This window comes from Eschrichtius robustus, chromosome 20, assembly GCF_028021215.1.
Source record: "Eschrichtius robustus isolate mEscRob2 chromosome 20, mEscRob2.pri, whole genome shotgun sequence".
Lineage (NCBI taxonomy): Eukaryota > Metazoa > Chordata > Mammalia > Artiodactyla > Eschrichtiidae > Eschrichtius > Eschrichtius robustus.
In genome coordinates, this window is record NC_090843.1 from 47,276,876 (window position 1) to 47,296,082 (window position 19,207).

General features: G+C 43.4%; 2 protein-coding genes across 2 annotated transcripts in view; both read left to right on the top strand.

The window, feature by feature from the left end:
• Positions 1-19,207, top strand: part of ASIC2 (acid sensing ion channel subunit 2) — a 1,030,973-nt gene that overhangs the window by 72,914 nt on the left and 938,852 nt on the right. The window lies entirely within an intron of this gene.
• LOC137754769 (mitochondrial import receptor subunit TOM20 homolog) lies at positions 13,268-13,927 on the top strand. Its single transcript, XM_068530633.1, has one exon. It carries the CDS (start codon positions 13,337-13,339, stop codon positions 13,772-13,774), a length of 438 nt encoding a protein of 145 aa, XP_068386734.1. The 5' UTR covers positions 13,268-13,336; the 3' UTR covers positions 13,775-13,927.

The window sequence follows — 19,207 nt, forward strand, 5'->3', positions numbered from 1 at the left end:
TTTTATTCCTCTCCGGGTAGGGGGTTATGGGTGACTTTCATTTTGTTATTATATTAGCTTATATATTATTCATAATAAGGATATATTATTTTTAAAACTGGGGAAAAGTGCAAGTTATTAACACACTAGCAGCTGACTCTACCCTGGCTTCACTACATTCTAACACTGTGGCCTTAAAAATTCATCTAGCCTCAGTTTCCTTATCTCTAAAATACGGGGAAGCGTGGCTTTCTTTGCAGGGTCGTTGAATTAAATTTTTGATACAATCCAGTCATCTCCAAACTGCCCTTCTCCCTAGCATGCCGCAGCAGCTGGGCCGTGGTGGCGAGATAGGGGGTGTCTGGGAAATCCCAGGAAACCAAGTTGGCACCTTGAGATCGAAGCAGAGCTGTGATGGAGCAGAATGGAGTTGAGGCTGCCTTAAAGTTCAGGGAAAGCACAGGCTTTCGCAGCCCAGCACCAGGATGGCTTCCGTGAAAGGGGTCTCGCCCCTGAAGCTCCCAGCTTCATTGGCCCAATGGCACAGTGCCTTTGTATTTCATTTTCACCCTGACCCAGCCGCTCCGGCCCTAGTGGCCCGGGACCTGCCCTTCCACACATTCCACCGTGTGCTGTTTTCTCACCGCCTCTCGTTAGTCTGTGCTTGCCATTTTCTTTTTCCTTCAAAGTCACACCTTCATCCTTCCACTGAAGCTTATTGCTTTTTTCTCTTGGCTGGAGTCTTTCTGCGCCTTCCTCTCTTCCTGACTTGCTGAAAAATGTCTTTACTTGTTTTTTTTATTCCTTTCTTCCTTCTCTTTCTCTTCCTCTTCTTTTTTTTTTTTTCAAATTTAATTTAGTTTATTTTTTCCATTCTTTTTCAAATTCTCTTCCCATTTAGGTTATTACAGAATACTGAGCAGAGTTCCCTGTGCTATACAGTAGGTCCTTGTTGCTTCCTCCTCTTCTTTTATAAGCATCCTCATTATTATTCCTCCCCCCGACCCCGAGATTATCAAGGTAAGTGAGGGGAGGCAAGAGTAGATGATGGAGATCAGTTAAGAGGTTGGTAAATTGGACGCAGGAGGTGGCAGTGAGGATGAAGGGCAGTGGATGAGTTGGGATAGGAAGAGAAAGAATCCATTGAAGTTACATGTGGGGAAGATGAGGGCCAGAAAGGGGCTCTTACACACCCCAAGTGACCAAGTGACAGCTCAGGGAGTCTAGGTCTGCGTTCTTGCAGTTCCTGGGTACATCCCAATACCGGGATATATTACTCGTCCACCATACCCCTTCCCACCCCGCCTCCCTATTCTATGTGCTCCCCAGGGATATGGAGATGTTGACCTAATCCCAGGCCACCACCCAGGGTGGTGCATTTAACAAGGGTCTCTGCACACCTGAGAAGCCAAGAGGGTACCCACTGACTTCTGGACTATGGAAAAGTGTGTCACACCTGCCTTTGGCATTTCAGGGAATCCACTGAGGACTGGACCATAGAATTGGAGGCGAATGTTTTTGACAGGGGGCAGTGGGAACAATAGTAACTAATTAAGTCAATCTCTTATGAGCTCCATGGGAGTGGAACAGTAGATTCTGCCTGTCGTGCTGTCCCCAAGCTTCACGGGGGGTCAGAGTCCCCAGCCTGTAAAAAATGCCTGAAGAGCAAGGTGGTCCTCATGGATTAGACCGTGAACTAGCACAAGAGGAGATTAGCATTTACTGAGCATGAACCATGTTGGTTTGTGAACTGCTTGTGAGTCCCTGGTGACCAGGGGTGCTGGGTCTCAGTGGCCTTTTCTCCTGCGTGGTGTGATAGTAGATGGCAGTCCATCCTGGGAACAGGTGTCCCAGCCCCGATGCCTCCATGCCATGCAGGACCCTGGAGGCCTATGGAGCTCTCCCCTAGCTCTTGCTTTTTTGGTGGAGATTTGGAAGCTCCGCCTTGATGTGGCTGCAGAGAGGTTAAGCCCTAGCTCTGACTTCTGACTTAACCTCTCTCATTGGACCATGTGAATTAACCCCCTCTGGATTTCTAGAAGGTACCATGAGGATATGCTACTGTGGCTCAAGAGGGAGGGAGAATCACATACCTGAATGGATGGGGGTTTGAAAGGTCTCAAGCAGAACTGCCTTGAATCTTTCCCACGACCTGATCATCTCTCTAGGAAAGCTCCCAGCCCCTTCTTTCTCAAGTACCCATTAGGCCTGAATGAGGTCTTCTGGTGGCTGGAAGGTCACCTCCCAAGGGCTCATTACTTTTGCCCTGTGGTCAGTCTGAAGTTCACATCCGTTCATCCACCAGCTTAGCTTCAATGGGGATTGTGAACAGTAACTGAGGAATTTATGCCAACCAAAGGTGGAAATTGCTTTGCAAACTTTCCCAGGCTTAAGCTTATTATTCCAAACCTGTCCAAGGTTTACAAGTGTCACATATCAGATACCTTTGTCTGTAGCTCAGTCAGTACACCCACTGTGAGGGCAACTCCTGTGAATTAACTTTCATTATTGCCATGGGAAAAAATTGGGAGGTTGAGTCCCAGAGAGATTCAATAATTTTCCCTGAGGTCCAACAGATGGTTGATAGTCATGCTGAGCTTCCGGCCTAAACCTTCTTACTTCAAAGCCCCTGATTTTCCTACTTTGGAAGCTGCTCTGTGTCCTCTATCATTCTGCAAACTGGTTACCCAGATTCTGCTTGAAGACCTGCTATGTTGGGAGACTCACTACCTCCCCAGATGGCCTACGAATGACTGACGGAGGTGAATGTCATGCTTAGGCCTGTTAACAAGTGGCTAGTCTACCCTCTTTGTCCTTCCTTTCCTCCCTTCTCCTCTTCTCACTTGACTTTGGATGCTTCTGCCTCACCCTGGATGAAGCGGCCCCTTGGTTTCATTCAGGAAGGGCCCAGCTTGAAGATACTCCTGGTCCTGAAGAAAGAGGCCTGGGCTGGGAGCTCCCTTCTCCTTCCTTGAGCTAACCAGTCAGTGATATGTCCTGATAATTTTTTTTTTTTTCTAGTTTCAAGGTTTACTTTCAAGGTACTGTATTCAAGAAAGTGTAGATTTGCCATAGTACAAATATAGATTAATGAAACAGAATAGAGAGTCCACAAATGTATGCGTACAATTATGGGCAGTTGATTTTTGACAAATTTGCAACACAGTGCACTGGAGAAAAATCATAGTGTTTTCAACAAAAGATGCTGGGAAAAGTGGGGTTTTTAATTCTCTTTAACAAGAATTCCAATCCATAATTTGTACCATAAACACAGTTAACTCAAAACTATACAATTTTTATAAGAAAATGTAGGAGAAAACTTTTATTCCCCCGGGGTAGCAGAGATTTCTTAAATTCAAAAGCATAATCCAAAAGCATAATCCATAAGAGAATAAACTGATGCAATAGATATATTAAAACTTAAAACCCCGCATGTTAACGTTTAGGTGACTAAAAAGTAGTGTCAGTTTCCTCAGCAACGTTCTCCTTTTGAATAAAGTGGGCAATCTCATACGTTTAAAAGGAAAAAGACAACATTTTTCATGACATTTCTTCCTGTTGGATATTCTGGAATTATTGTAAATGGTGTTTTCAAATACAATTTTCTAATTATTTGTTACTAGAAAATAGAGACATAGTTCATAATTGGCATTGTTTATAGCAACCTTGAAGAATTCATTTATTCTTTTTAAAAATATTTTATTTTATTGAAGTATATTTGATTTCACAATGTTTTGTTAATTTCTTCTATATAGCAAAGTGACTCGGTTTTTATATATATATATATATATATATATATATATATATATATATATATATATATATATATTCTTTTTTATATTCTTTTCCATTATGGTTTGTCACAGAATGTTGAATATAGTTCCCTGGGCTATACAGTAGGACCTTGTTGTTTATCCATTCTCTATACTATAATAGTTTGCCTCTGCTAAACCCAAACTCCTATTCCTTCCCTCCCCTACTCCCCCCGCCCCCCGCTTGACAACCACAAGTGTGTTCTCTATATTTTATTATTTAAAAAAAAAAAAAAAGAGTCTAGATTTTTAACATTTGCCAATTTCTATGGTATAAATATTCCCAGCGTGGCTGATTTCAAGCTCCCAAGGTGACATCACTGAAAGCAGGGTTGGGAAGAGATGAACAGAATCTGTGCCCCTGAGACAGGAGGGGCCAGTGTCAGTTATCACAGTTTCCCTTCCATTTGGCTTTGGGTGGCACAGCTGGAGCTCAGCTAATGGATTTGTGGCTCATTGTTTTTGTTTCCTCCCCTTTGAAACACTCTGCCTGCTTGCTAAAAGCCTCTGACAGTAATAAAGTTCTTCCCGCCAAGCTGGGCCTTGCTTGGACTTCCCAGGTCTGAGTTGTGGAAGACAACCGCCACCTGCTCCCCTGGGGACCCACCACTAGGAGAATCAAGGCTTGCATTGCATGCCAGGCCTGGGGGTGTGGGCACATATATACAGAAGGCATAGCCTTTATCCTTGGAAAGATAAGGGTCCATGGTCAAGAAACAATGAACATTTGCATGCAAAATCACCATGAGAATAATGCCAGAGCCCAGAAAGAGGTTTAAACCACTTGGTCTCACCCCCTCATTTTACAGGAAAAAAGCTAAGGCCCAGAGAGGGTTAGTGACTTACTTAAGGTCACAGAGCTATTTAATGGCAGAGCTGGGATTGGAATTCATCTTTCGTGATATCCAGCGGACAGTTCTTTTGCTGCAGAATAGGCCGTTGGAAGCTACTGTGGGTTCTCAAACCAGGGAGAGGTAAGCATCTCTCTTTCTCCAGCCAAGGTAACCAACTCATCCTGGTTTTGCTGGGATTTTCCTGGTGTTAGCACTGAAAGCCCTTCTTGCATCCAGGGAAACCCTTTAGTTCAGGCAAACTCAGATCGTTGGTCCCTCATCCCCTCCCTTCCTCTCTTTCTTCCCTGTCCTCTTCCTTCCCCTTTTTTCCCTTCCATCATACATTGATTTGGCGCCTGCCCACAAAGATCTTAAAGACAAGAAAGGACTGATTGGAGAACCTTTAGGAAGAGGATGAAGGGTCCATCCTTAGGAATGGCAGTACCTCCGCTGCCCCAGCTGGGTTTACCTGTAACCACTTTCTTGTTCTTCCTTTACTGATGCCTTTATTTCTTGGTCTTATTTTTGAGACAAATAGATTTATTGGATGGTAAAAGCAGGCAATCTATGCAGATTGTTAAAGAAATTCAACAATAGAGAAGTATGTAAGATAGGAAGTAGAATGTCTTCAGATAAACCCACCACCTGGACTAACAATTGGTCATTTACTCTTGAACATAATTTCATCTCTCTCTCTCTTTCTAGATGTTCCTATGTCATATTGCATATTAATTATGCATATTTTGGTAAATATGTGACCATATTAATCATATTAATTTTTAATCTGGATTTTCATTTGAACATTTCATATATCATGAACATTTCTGTATTAGTCATTTAGAGATTACCTCATCCTTCATAATGGTAGCTTATTATTCTACTGTGTGGATGTCCCCTAATTTATTTAATCAATTTAATTTTTAAGAACAGTTAGGTTGTTTCCATTTTTTCAAAATAGTAAAGAGTGCTTTGTATATTTATCCAATAATCTCCTTGGATAATTTTTTAGAAATCAATCATTGGGTCAAAGTGTATCCATACTTATAACTCTCATACACTATGCTCTCTAAAATGGCTATGCAATTTATGTTCCCACTAACAGTCTCTGAGGCTGCTAATTTTCCACACTCCCATTAGGACTGGGTATTACCAAGCTAAATCATTTACCAATTTGATGGGTAAAAAGAACACCACTTCTAAAAAAAATTTGCTTTTCTTTAAATTTCAAGGAGGATGAAAATCTTTTCACACGCCTTTGACTATTTGTATTTCTTTTCTCAATTTCTTCTATCTGAAGCGCATACTTGTGTATGCCCAGACCTCTGTATCACCACGCATCACTACAAAGAGGTTCAGAGAGCAAGTGATGTCTGCTCTGGTATTTATTTTACCCAAGAAATTGTTATTAGTTTTCTACTATGTACTAGGTTTGGGGTCGTGGGGAGTAAAATACAAAGAAATATAATGCAAAGTTCCTGTTCTTGAAGGTACTGAAAATTACCAACGAGAGACAGATGTGCACACATAACCCAAGGGAACAGAGGTTGTGGCTGGAGATTACAGTGCCCTGAGGATGGCACGGGCCAGTCTTCAGGTTCTAAATTGAAATGCTGGTGCTGTCACTTCAGTTCTCTCGGAGGTTAGACATACAGGCTGTCCCAGAGCTGAGGCTTGATAATAAATAATTCTACCTGTAACCAAGGAGGTGGAGACACTGTAATTGTTTTCTGGGTGGTCTTGCTAACCTTCTCTGATTTCAAGTTCCCTGGAAACTTCGCCTAACCAGTGACCAGCATCTCTACCTCTACCCCAAGGCAGTCTTCTTTGGCCATTCCACAGACCCTCAGAACTCTGAAGAACACCACAGAAACACTGAGCGTAATAACCAGTTTGGTCCCAGCCAGCCCCCTGATTCTGTGACTCAACTATTCCTTTCAATTGGTACCATAGATGTTACCAACGTAATCGTGAGGGCACAATGCCTGTCCTCCAGGTGCTTGTGAACTGAAGAGCCTTTGTGAAAGTGTCTTGGCAGCCTGCATGGAAGGATTCCAACTGCTGGGCAAAGTTGGCTCTCCACTCTGTGATGACCCCTTCACACCTACTTGCATCATGGTTCCCAGACCAGGCTGCACATTAGAATCAGCGGGGGAGCTTTAAAAATGTATGGATATGAGGCCCTACCCCAAGAGGTTCTGATTCAACAGGCCTGGCATGAGGTCAGGGCAACGGTGCTTTGTAAGAACTCCCTGGGTGATTCTTATGTGCAGCCATGGCTGGGAACCACTTGCCCGTACAGATCACTGGGGGGATTTTCACAGAGACGGATGACTTCATTCCCTGGTGGTTCAGGACTCTTGCCTGTGTTGGTTACAACATTGTCTCCGTGCTTTGTCATCTCCTTAAATCCTTCGACGGTAGGGATTGTGACTTCACGCTTGAGATGTTCATCTTCAGCCAGGCCCGCTGTAGTTACTTACGGTCCTTCTGTGGTTAAAAGCCTGGACTGAGGTCTTAGATTTCTTGGACTCAAACTCCTAAGTTTCTGTCATCTGGCACCTACAGGACCACAGGGAAAATACTTAACCTCTATGTGCCTCAGTGTCCTCACCTAAAGTTGTGGAAAATACTAATACTATCTTAAGGGTATTGGTGGATTAGGTAAGTTTCTTGTAAGCAAAGTACTTACAAGAGCGGCTGGCAAGAGTAAGCAGTCAGCAAACATTATTCTCACCACTTGGGAGAAGGAACTGTAATAGGGAAGAGCAAATCTGACTCCATATTGGATCTTTTCTTTCTTCTTTTTTTTTTTTTAAAGGGGAGAGTGGATTTTTTTTTTTTTTAATGTATTTATTTTTGGCTGTGTTGGGTCTTTGTTGCTGTGTGTGGGCTTTCTCTAGTTGCGGTGAGCAGGGGCTACTCTTCGTTGCAGTGTGCAGGCTTCTCATTGCGGTGGCTCCTCTTGTCGTGGAGCACGGGCTCTAGGCTCGCGGGCTTCAGTAGCTGTGGCACACGGGCTCAGTAGTTGTGGCTCACGGGCTCAGTAGTTGTGACTCACGGGCTCTAGAGCACAGGCTCAGTAGTTGTGGCACACAGGCTTCGTTGCTCTATGGCATGTGGGATCTTCCCAGACCAGGGCTCGAACCTGTGTCCCCTGCATTGGCAGGTGGATTCTCAACCACTGCGCCACCAGGGAAACCTGGATCTTTTCTTTAACCTTTGTATTCTGTTGCTTTTGCTACAAGTTAATCACTAAAGGGATGCTGCCTGTAACCTTAAATTACACGTAATGGCCCATCTCTGGGAACCCAGTCTCCCCTGTAATGAGTGTTAAGCTGAAGCAACTTTAGCTTGTGGGAAACATCCTGCCCAGGCCCACCTATGAAGGGCTGCAGGAAGCAATGAACACATCCCCTCTGGAGTCGGGCGGGAACCAGGAAGTGTTTGACTTCACCACCGCCCCTCCTTTAGTGTAAAAGAAGCCTGAATTGTAATGCAGGGAAGATGGTTGTTTTGGGACACTAGTCCACCATCTTCTTGGTCTGCTCGCTTTCCAAATAAAGTCGTTATTCCTTCCCCCAACAACTTGTCTCTCGACTTATTGGCCTGTCGTGTGGCGAGCAGTATGAGCTTGGACTTGGTAACAGAACTTTTCAGAGTCAAACTGAGCCATTCTCTTTAGGAGGGTTCCCTTTTCTACATACCTGAGGGTCATTCATTCATTCATTCATTCATTTATTTATTTATTTATTTATGGCTGTGTTGGGTCTTCGTTTCTGTGCGAGGGCTTTCTCTAGTTGCGGTAAGCGGGGGCCACTCTTCATCGCGGTGCGCGGGCCTCTCACTATCGCGGCCTCTCTTGTTGCGGAGCACAGGCTCCAGACGCGCAGGCTCAGCAGTTGTGGCTCACGGGCCCAGTTGCTCTGCGGCATGTGGGATCTTCCCAGACCAAGGCTCGAACCCGCGTCCCCTGCATTGGCAGGCAGACTCTCAACCACTGCGCCACCAGGGAAGCCCCTGACGGTCTATTTTTAATAATGCACTTCATCTATGGCTGCATACTGGCCCTGGATCTAATATCCCAGGCACAGGGGCTGCTTCTGGGAATAAGGACCACAGAGATAAGAGGACAAGTCAGAAGATCAGGGTTTGGAGGGGGGAGGGGTTGGTGGTGGTGGGATGAATGGGAGATTGGGATTGACATATACACACTAATATGTATAAAATAGATAACTAATAAGAACCTGCTGTATAAAAATAAATAAATAAATAAAAGTTAAAAAAAAAAAAAAAGAAGAAGATCAGGATTCAAGGTCTATCCCTCCAGACTGTTGCTTCATCTATAACATGGTTGTAATCTCCTGCTGATAAACCTGACCAGGGAATTGTGACCATCCAGTGAGGGGATACATGTAACAACACACTGTAAATTCTAGGAGGTTATGCTACTCAATGTGCTTAGGCCCCTGAAGAAAGGCTCAGGAATGAATCCCACATAGGCAGCCTCAAGAAACTCAGTCTTGCTTGATGACATGTACAGAACAGACTCAAATCTAGGATAAATGTAAAAAGAGATGTAAAGTAAATGTAGAGTTTCGAGTTGAGAAAGATATTATTTTCAGGGGAGGGGATCTGAGAAGTCTTCCTAGGCAAGAAGACAGTCTGACAGTTTAATTAGGCTTTGAAACCCACCCCCCCAGAATTTGGCCATGCGTAGGTGGATAGAGGTGTGCACACAGGTGTGTGTGTGTGTGTGTAAATGTCCATAGGACTGTGGGTGTTTGCAGAGGGGTTTCTCGTGGCTACTAGAGGAGTGGTGAGAGTGGGAGTCAAGCTACCTTTGAATGTGGAAAAGTGGAAAGAAAACTGGCTTTGGAATCAGGCAGACTTTGGTCCTATCATAGACATTTTCAAAATACCCTGCCCCAGTACATTGTGAGCTTTCTGTTTCTAGCCATACACACACGCACACTCTTTCACATTCACACTCCCATCATCCATTTACTTGCTTGTCAATTCTCATTTCCAAATAGCTCCTGAATTTTTACCTTTCTCTCCCTTCCATGGCTATTGCCAAGCACTAACCCTGACCCTAACTCGCAGCCAGAGTCTACCACTGCCTTGGTTTCAAGCCTTGCCCTCTTTCTCCTTGTTTGCTCACCTTCAATTGCCTCCTGCCTGCAGTTTTCTTTCTGTTATATTATTCCTCTCTTGCAGTCACTGCATGGCCACAAGAAGCTTTCTAAAACAGGTATCTGATCATATCCCTCTCCTTCTAAAACTCCCATAATGACTTGCCTTCAGCCAGAATAGCATCAAGTCCAATCATTAAACAGTCACTGCCTACCTCTACTGCTTCAGTGCTATTTTCTCAGTCATCCTCTCATTGGGATTCAGTGGCAGCCAGCTTTGCTCCATCCCACGTCCAGATCTGTTCCATGCTGGCTTCTCTGCCTGGAATGCCCTTTCCCAGTTTCCTCCAGAATAATTTAATTAAATTATTTAATAAATAAATTGAATAATTTTAATAAAGCAATATTTTAATATTACATATTAATATATAACAAAATAACATATCCAACTCTCCTTGGGTTTATTTACCTGTCTAGGGGAGCCTTTGTGAGGGCAATGACTTACCTGTCTGTATATTCAGGTCCAAGTACAAGGCCTGGCATGAATTATGTGTTCAATAAAAACTTAATGATTAAATGAATGAATTAATAAATACATAGGTAGTTTTACTAATAACAAGAACATTGACTCATGCCTTCTACTGGGAAGGAAAAAGGAGCCAACTATTACACATTGATGATCTGTCTCATTTACTCTTTGACATTTTCTCCCAGGGTAGTTAAATCATTCATCATTGTATTCAAAAGCTTGAAATCCTTTGGAGTGAGCTTTCACAAGAATGGGTTGTTCAACCCCAAGACATGAGAAGTTCCCAGCTGAAGTTGAGAAACTCAGTATATTCTGCAGTATTTGCAATTTGAGGGTCAGGCGAAAGGTCAAAGACATTAACTGAGGACTTACAGGATCCTGAATCAGTAAGTACTTTGGTAGAGGAGTTGAAATAAGGAAGTAAAAAGGTAGCTCAATTTTCTGTCGATTTATATGTCTGCAGAGTCCAGGCCCTTGATCTGCATCGTCAAAAAACAAAATTCAGGGCTTCCCTGATGGCGCAGTGGTTAAGAATCCGCCTGCCAAAGCAGGGGACACGGGTTCGAGCCCTGGTCTGGGAAGATCCCACATGCCGTGGAGCAACTAAGCCTGCGCGCCACAACTACTGAGCCTGCGCTCTAGAGCCTGGGGGCCACAGCTACTGAGCCCGTGTGCCGCAACTATTGAAGCCCGAGCACCTAGAGCCCGTGCTCTGCGACAAGAGAAGCCACCGCAGTGAGAAGCCCGTGCACCGCAATGAAGAGTAGCCCCTGCTCTCGTCCCAACTAGAGGAAGCCCGCGTGCAGCAACGAAGACCCAATGCAGCCAAAAAAAAAAAAAAAAAAAAAATTAAAAAAAACAAAAACAAAAACAAAAAACAAAATTCAACCCAGTAAATCTGAAGATCTCTAATAGGTTTCATTCATTGATTCACAAATCAGGCAGCATCCCATCTAGTAATTATAGAAGGGTACATAGGTTGGATCTGTGGTTTTTCTTTTTAACAATGGCCCCCTTTTGATCAGACTCTCAGCCTAACTGGGAGATGTGATCAAAATGTACGGCCTTGGCATCACTCTCAGCTACGGCTCTGAAGCTTTGTTGATCTTTGGTGTGGTTTCCACATGTCATGATGTTTTTGCTGAAACCATGTGATATTCACAGGCCATGACTTAAGGTTCACAATTTTTAAGTCAGCCGTTCTCTTTGCTTCTCTTACGATGGTCCAGTCTTAAGGAGATCGTTTCCCTGCTAGTCGGCAGCTGCAAACATGCATTTAAAGCTTTTGAGACGATACAGTATGGCAGGGGGATCATTATGATGACCGTAAGCAGGATAATTCCCAGTGTTCGGAGTGCACTTTGGAGCCATAACCCCCAAGGCCCAAACCAATCAAAGAAAGACCCCATTAAGGGAGTCACCTTTTTAAGCCAAGTGTCTTGCTCAGTGATCTCACATAGCTGAGTTTCAACTTCCCCAGAAGGGTTCATCCAGGTGCAGCAGGTGGTGTTGGCCAAAACAGACCCCTCCTTGCTCGGCTAGAAGATAATCAGTGGCTGTCCTATTATCAAGAACAACCTTGACCAGAGAGTCTAAGGATCTTTGCTGGGCGGCAAGCAAATGCTTTAGCAGTGGTTTCTGTAATATATTCAGAAGTTAGGGAGAGACTTCTGATCACATTCTCATTTGAATTTACCCCTAACCAGGGAAGTATGGCTTTGCCAAAGGAAGCAATTCCTGAATCATGATGCCTCCTGGAGAGTCCTTTCTAGAACAGCTAGCGGCATAGTTAGAAAACTTAAGAAGCATAGCCCGTCTGTGCCCCAGCCATGTAGGCATTTGTAGGTCCAAAGAGAGTGATAACTACCACAGACAAAGACAAGACCTACTGGGGACACAAACCATTTCTGTCCAGGAAGTACTGTGAATGGACTCAGTCACAGGAATTGCTGTGTTTACCCATTCAAGCCAGAGGTCAGGCAGGTTTTTAGTGCATGGTGAAGATAATCTCCTAGCCTGAAATAGTCATCTTCAATTCCAGAGGTTACCCGCCCCTTTCTTAGCAATGTCCTGGGAGATACGGATGAGGGGGTTATCTTTCCAGGCCAACGCCAGAGTAAAGGAAAGAAAGGAAAGAAGAGTTTTATGTTTAGCCAAAGTAGGAAGTCTTGATCCATTGTCTTGGCTGGAGGCAGTCTACCTGGATGTCAGCTACTTCTCTTCCTCATCAGTTTGATTCAGAGGTCTCTAGCACTGGTACGAGACCAGATGTCAGATGGGGCCTTTTTCAGCTGTGAGATATGCAAGTTCAAGTTCCTCGAGTTTGGCTGCCATCTGGGTAGTAAGGAGAACCTGGCACAATCCCTTCCAAGGAGACTTAAGGGCAGTCTTTGTTTTTAGTGATTGCAAATCAGAAAGGTGGGAGACAATTGGAAACATCAGTTTGGTGAGTCATAGCCAGATGTTTGATTAAACCAGAAGAATACAGGATCTAGTCAAGTTTACATGTACATAATAAAGCCTCAAAGATAATTAACAGGACTAGAATCTAATATCTACAAATGGTGCAAGCATAATTTTTCTCTCTGCAGTTACCCTCATTTTTTTTACCAAAGATGATCACAGTAAAACTAATTTGTTTATATTAAATTTGGCCTGATTATTTGTGTAAGTGCGGCAAGAAAAGTGATTGGCCATATAAGTTCTTTTTAGGACTGCTTTGCTGAAACATCTCATAAGGAGTCTCAGCCTTCACCAGCAATACAATTTCAGTCCAAGCCTTGATGTTATAGCCAACGTTTCCAATTGTGCCCAGTTACAAGAAGCACGAAGATAAAAATACTCACTGAGAGATTCTGAATTCTGGAGGGACAGGGTAGGGAGAAAAAGTAAATGTTTCATCTTTGTTCACCAAAGTATATCTTACTAAGTTGTTGATAGCTTAAGAGAAAAGATTTCATTAAGTCTGGCGGGAAGGTCCGCTCCGAGGGTTCTGAGGCAACGGCAGCTTTGCGGGCCCCGCCGCCGACCCCACTCCTCGTTGGAGAGAAGATGGTGGGCCGGAACAGCGCCATCGCCGCCGGCGTGTGCGGGGCCCTTTTCATCGGGTACTGCATTTACTTCGACCGCAAGAGACGGAGTGACCCCAACTTCAAGAACAGGCTGCGGGAACGAAGAAAGAAACAGAAGCTTGCCAAGGAGAGAGCTGGACTTTCCAAGTTACCTGACCTTAAAGATGCTGAAGCCGTTCAGAAATTCTTCCTCGAAGAAATACAGCTTGGTGAGGAGTTACTAGCTCAAGGTGAATATGAGAAGGGTGTGGACCATCTGACAAACGCGATTGCTGTGTGTGGACAGCCACAGCAGCTACTGCAAGTGTTGCAGCAGACTCTTCCGCCACCAGTGTTCCAGATGCTTCTGACTAAGCTCCCAACAATTAGTCAGAGAATTGTAAGTGCTCAGAGCTTGGCTGAAGATGATGTGGAATGAGAAATAAATGTCAACATAATAATCTCAATTAAAAAATATTTTTAAAATCTTAACTTGGAAGATGATCAGCTCTGGGGGCATAAGGGCAAATAAGCTTGTTGTGGACTGTCCTACACTGAAATCTACCAAAGTTAATTTTTACTTTGTGTAGATCCATTTGTGTGTTTTATTTATTTTTCTCAGTGAAAAGTGTATTTTGATAGGTTTTCATTTTATAAATACACTCAGTTACCGAAATACGGGTTTTGTTTATTCCTAAAACGTGCAATTAGAATGTACATATATAACATCACATTACTTACATTAAAAATACCCAATGCTCAGTTTTGAAAGATAGGCCAAAAAAAGTGTAGAAGAAAACTGAAGAATGCACTTTTTTCTTTTAAACTAGTGCAGTTCGCTGTACATCAGATGATTGGATGGAAACTTGATTGTGTATTAAAACTGAGCATTAAAATCTTTAAGAGATTCTTTCCATTTAATCTCTTAAATATGTCTAATGTGCTGCTGTGCTATAATAACTTCACTCCCACCGTTGATTAAATCAGTGGGCCTAATGTGTTCCGGATATTTATCTCCTTGTATTTTAGATATGTGTAGTTGCAAATAGCACCAGGAATTAGATCTGTGTACACCCTTAATCTAGCTGAGTAAGCTTCGCCAGTTAATGTCTGCCCGCATTTATAAAATGAGGGAATTGGTCTGCTGATTCAGCTTCTAATTCCTTTGGTTTTGTTTAGCATTTTCAAATCCCTTTTTCTGAGGGATATATCTGTTTGGGCAACTAGCCCTTGCATTTTTTAATACTCTGAATTTTGCATGCTTGCCTGACTTAGTATTTCTGAATTGATTTTTTTTTTTTTAAGGTATAACTTATGTTGATTTTCACTGAAATCATGGTTCTGTCACTACTTTTGTAAATTAATCTGAAATTTAACCTTCAAGGTAACTGGGAGAATATGCTTGTAAAAGTGTGTGTTCCCCTTTGCTTTTATCATCAGTGTACCTCCTGAATCCCCTTCCAGCCTGATTCACTTATCTTGTTATGGGAATAAGGTATAACTTTGTGGCTGAAGACTTGCAAAGAAGATAATGGGACCTTTTATTCTCAAAATAGTGACATTATCTGCAGCCACAGATTCAGTATCAGACCTGAGAATAAAGATCCTTGGTACTTAAAAAAAAAAAAAAAAAGTCTGGCGGGAAAAAAAAGCATCAGCAATATTTTTTTTTAACATTTATTTATTTATTTAGGCCATGCCGGGTCTTAGTTGAGGCACGTGGGATCTTCGTTGTGGCATGCGGACTTCTTAGTTGCGGCATGTGTGTGGGATCTAGTTCCCCGACCAGGGATCAAACCCAGGACCCCTGCATTGGGAGTGCGGAGTCTTACCCACTGCACCACCAGGGAAGTCCCCAAAGCATCAGCAATATTTTAAACACAAGGTCATAAAAATTATAACCATCCTCATCTGTTCATTCAGCCTCATGTTCTTCATTCTTGTTCTGCTCGAATCCAGTTTTTCCGTTAGTTCTCTTGACCTTGCCTGATGATTGAGGGTGATAGGGACAGTGATAATTCTCAAAAGTTTGCAAAATTTTCATTTAAGGTTCAAATGATTTGCCCAGTGAAGTAAGTTCCTTGATCACTGGAGATTGTGGAAGGAATACCCCATTGGGAAACACATTTTCTAACAGTTTCTTTGCCACCATGAAGGCATTGGCCTTGTAACAAGAAAAGCCTTCAACCCATCTGGAAAACGTACATACAGTAACAGAAGCATGTTAAGAACCCATACTAAGTGGCAGTGAATGAATTCCAGTTGCAGATGTTCAAAGGGTCCAGAGGGAGGAGGTCTGAGGCTTCTAGGAACAAAAACAGTTTTTCTTAAACACACTGTGGTGGGTGAAGGAATGCAAAAACCAAAATATGCCTGGTTTGCCAGGGAGTTGGGAAGAACCAAGCAGCCATCTTGGGTTTCCCATAGCCCTGACTCTTCATTTGGTTTACCCATCTTAATTTCTCTGATTCAGGAGCAGACTGTCGCCATGTTACAAAGACATCAGGAGGGTAAAAATCTGGCAATGAGGGGTCGTGTTTTGCAGAAGCAAAATGGACTTCATTCACACGTACCACAATCTTTATAGATTCTGTTGCTCCTTCCTTTGCATGAAAGTCAGCAAGGGCATTTCCCTAGTATTCAGGTTTAGTCCTTTTAGTGTGAGCCTCAATTTTGATAACAGCAATTTCAGGTTTGTAAGATTTTCCATTAGCCCAATTTCCAAGTACTACCTATTTTTGAAAAATTTTCTTCTGATGAGTTTCATTTCCAAGAATGGCTCTTAGGTCCTAGAGAAGATGGGGGGTAGGAAATCTCCATCTCAAAAGCACAGACTAAGTACAAAACAATTCTGTTTCCAATGCCCTGATCTTTTAAAGCATTTTGAGAGGAATAGGTGAGCTTTGGGGATTGGCAAAAAATTAAAAATAAATAAATAAATAAAATCATTTGAACTTTGAACTTCTAGAGCCACAACTTTGATTCTGCAGAGAATTGTAAGACAAAACTTGTGTTCCCAGTTCCCCCTAAAGAACTGGGTTTAGCTTCTGTTTTAGGGTTTTTTGTTTAGCTTTTATCTCTTTAATTTTTCAGTAGCCTTTTGCAACACATCTTTCAATGAAGCTCTTTTGGAATTTTGAAAACTTTTGGAGTCTTCTGCATACTAATTAAAATAGGTATTCCATTCTGTTTGTTTGATATGGGAGCCCTTGCTTATCTATTTGGAACATTCCTTCTAATGGCCATTGTAATTTCAGGTTATTTTTTGTAAAATTTTGCCACTTTGCTAGATATATACAGCTTCTAGGACTATAGTTCTTCTTTTAAAATTTTTATTTTATTTTATTAATTAATTATTTTTTTTTATTTTTGGCTGTGTCGGGTCTTAGTTGTGGCACGCAGGATCTTTCGTTGCGGCCACAGGGCTTCTCTCTAGTTGCGGCGCACGGGTTTTCTCTCTCTAGTTGTGGTGCACGGGTTCCAAAGTGTGTGGGCTCTGTAGTTTGCAGCACGCGGGCTCTCTAGTTGAGGTGCATGAGCCTCAGTAGTTGTGGCGTGTGAGCTTAGTTGCCCCGCGGCATGTGGGATCTTAGTTCCCCAACCAGGGATTGAACCCGTGTGCCCTGCATTGAAAGGCAGATTCTTTACCACTGGACCACCTGGGAAGTCCCATAGGGCTATAGTGCTTAAACGTAAAATAAGCAGGTGTGCTGGAAGGTGGCATATTCAATTCTTTGGATCCCATTTTTTTTTTAGCTAGGACTTTGGGTTTCTCAGAGCCAAACTAATGCCTAGGAGGGAATTGCTGTGGAGTTGGAAGGTGGCAAGTGCTCTAACAGCCTCTAAATGCTTGATCCCTACTCACCAATGTTTGCAGCTTTTTTTTTTTAACTTCTGAGAGCCCCATAGCCACTAGCCTTTATTTAATATCCACCTGAGGCCTCCCACTGGACCCAATCCAATTCAAATCAGACCCAGTCCTATCCCGGACCCAGTTCAGTTCTTAAGTTGGATCCAGTCCAACTCCAACTGGTAACCACCAACAATTCCCATGGAACTTTGGACTAGGGGAAAGGGTTGAACAAGCAGACCTCGAAGAATGGAGACGGCAGACTGATTCCAAACAAATGGAGAAATGCAGCTGCCACCAACAGTTTCCAGCATGGACTCTGGGGAAGAATTCCAAATAAATGGGGAACTACAGTAGTTCCCAGTATAGAATCTGGGGACAGAATTAAGGACTGGGGTTTTCCACCCAGAGAATTGTGGTCTGAAATGTTAGGGCCTTGGCTCAGGGCAGAATCCTTTGCCAGTTCAGTTGGGCTCTGGGCAGAATCATCTACCAGCTCAAGATGACCTTCCCCATAAAGGAAAGCCAATTGGATCAGGAGCTTGAAAGCAAAGAGAGTGGAACTCAGACTGAGAGGAACTCACCATCGGTGCTCAGAAATGGAGAGATAGACAGTGAAGTCAAGAGAGTTCATGGGGCTCTACATGGGTTTTTCCTTGGATACTGTTGGAAGTTCACTTTGAATCCCACCACTGCTACCAAATCTGTTAAAAAAAAACAAATTCAGGGCTTCCCTGGTGGCGCAGTGGTTGAGAATCTGCCTGCCGATGCAGGGAACACGGGTTCGAGCCCTGGTCTGGGAAGATCCCACATGCCGCGGAGCAACTAGGCCCGTGAGCCACAACTACTGAGCCTGCGCGTCTGGAGCCTGTGCTCCGCAACAAGAGAGGCCGCGATAGTGAGAGGCCCGCGCACCGCGATGAAGAGTGGCCCCCGCTTGCCGCAACTAGAGAAAGCCCTCGCACAGAAACGAAGATCCAGCACAGCCAAAAATAAATAAATTAATAAATTAATTAATGAAAAAAACCAAAACAAAGCAACCAAATTCAGCCAGGTAAATTTGAAGATCGAATTGGCTTTATTCAATGATTCATGAATTGGGCAGTATCCATCTAGTATATAGAAGGGCACTCTGAGGGTCTGTACAAAATGAAAGTTTGTTTCTAGGAAGACGGGTAGGGCAAGGGAGCTATTAGCAAAAGAAAAGAAAGGATGATTTTCAGGCCAGTCAGTCTTCTTTTGGGGAGGGGAAGGAAAGGGCAAGTGTTTTCTCTTGCAAACTGCCTCTTCTTCCATGGGGGCTGGAGAGGGCCAGTACCTCATTGGTGCTGATCAGAAAATTCTCAGCTGGCTGGTTAATGTTATATTCCTAGGGAGGGTCAAAACTGCATATAGGTTAGGTATTAAATCTAGGTTTGGTATCATGGGTTTTGGCACAAGTGATGCCATTTTGGGCCTGTGGTTTTTTTCTTTAACAGTATTTTTTTTAAATTAATTAATTAATTAATTAATTAATTAATTTTTGGCTGCATTGGGTCTTTGTTGCTGCGCATGGGCTTTCTCTAGTTGCGGCGAGCGGGGGCTACTCTTCTTTGCAGTGTGCAGGCTTCTCGTTGTGGTGGCTTCTCTTGTTGTGGAGCACGGGCTCTAGGCTCGCGGGCTTCAGTAGTTGTGGTACACGGGCTCAGTAGTTGTGGCTCGCGGGCTCTAGAGTAGGCTCAGTAGCTGTGGCGCAGGGGCTTAGTTGCTCTGTGGCATGTGGGATCTTCCCGGACCAGGGCTCGAACCCGTGTCTCCTGCATTGCCAGGTGGATTCTTAACCACTGTGCCACCAGGGAAGCCCTAACAGTATTTTTAATGCTTGGTTATTCCAGAGCAGATTCTTCACTTTTCATATTGTTGTAGTCACGGATTTCTACTTGATCAAGCATTGACAATATCTGGATTGGGTTCTACCACACTGTGATTCCATGCCCATGGAAGACATTGCTTATCAACCACATCACTCCTTCCTGCCAACCC

Coding starts and splice junctions, on each gene's coding strand:
- LOC137754769 (XM_068530633.1), top strand. CDS start 13,337: ATGGTGGGCCGGAACAGCGCCATCGCCGCCGGCGTGTGCGGGGCCCTT.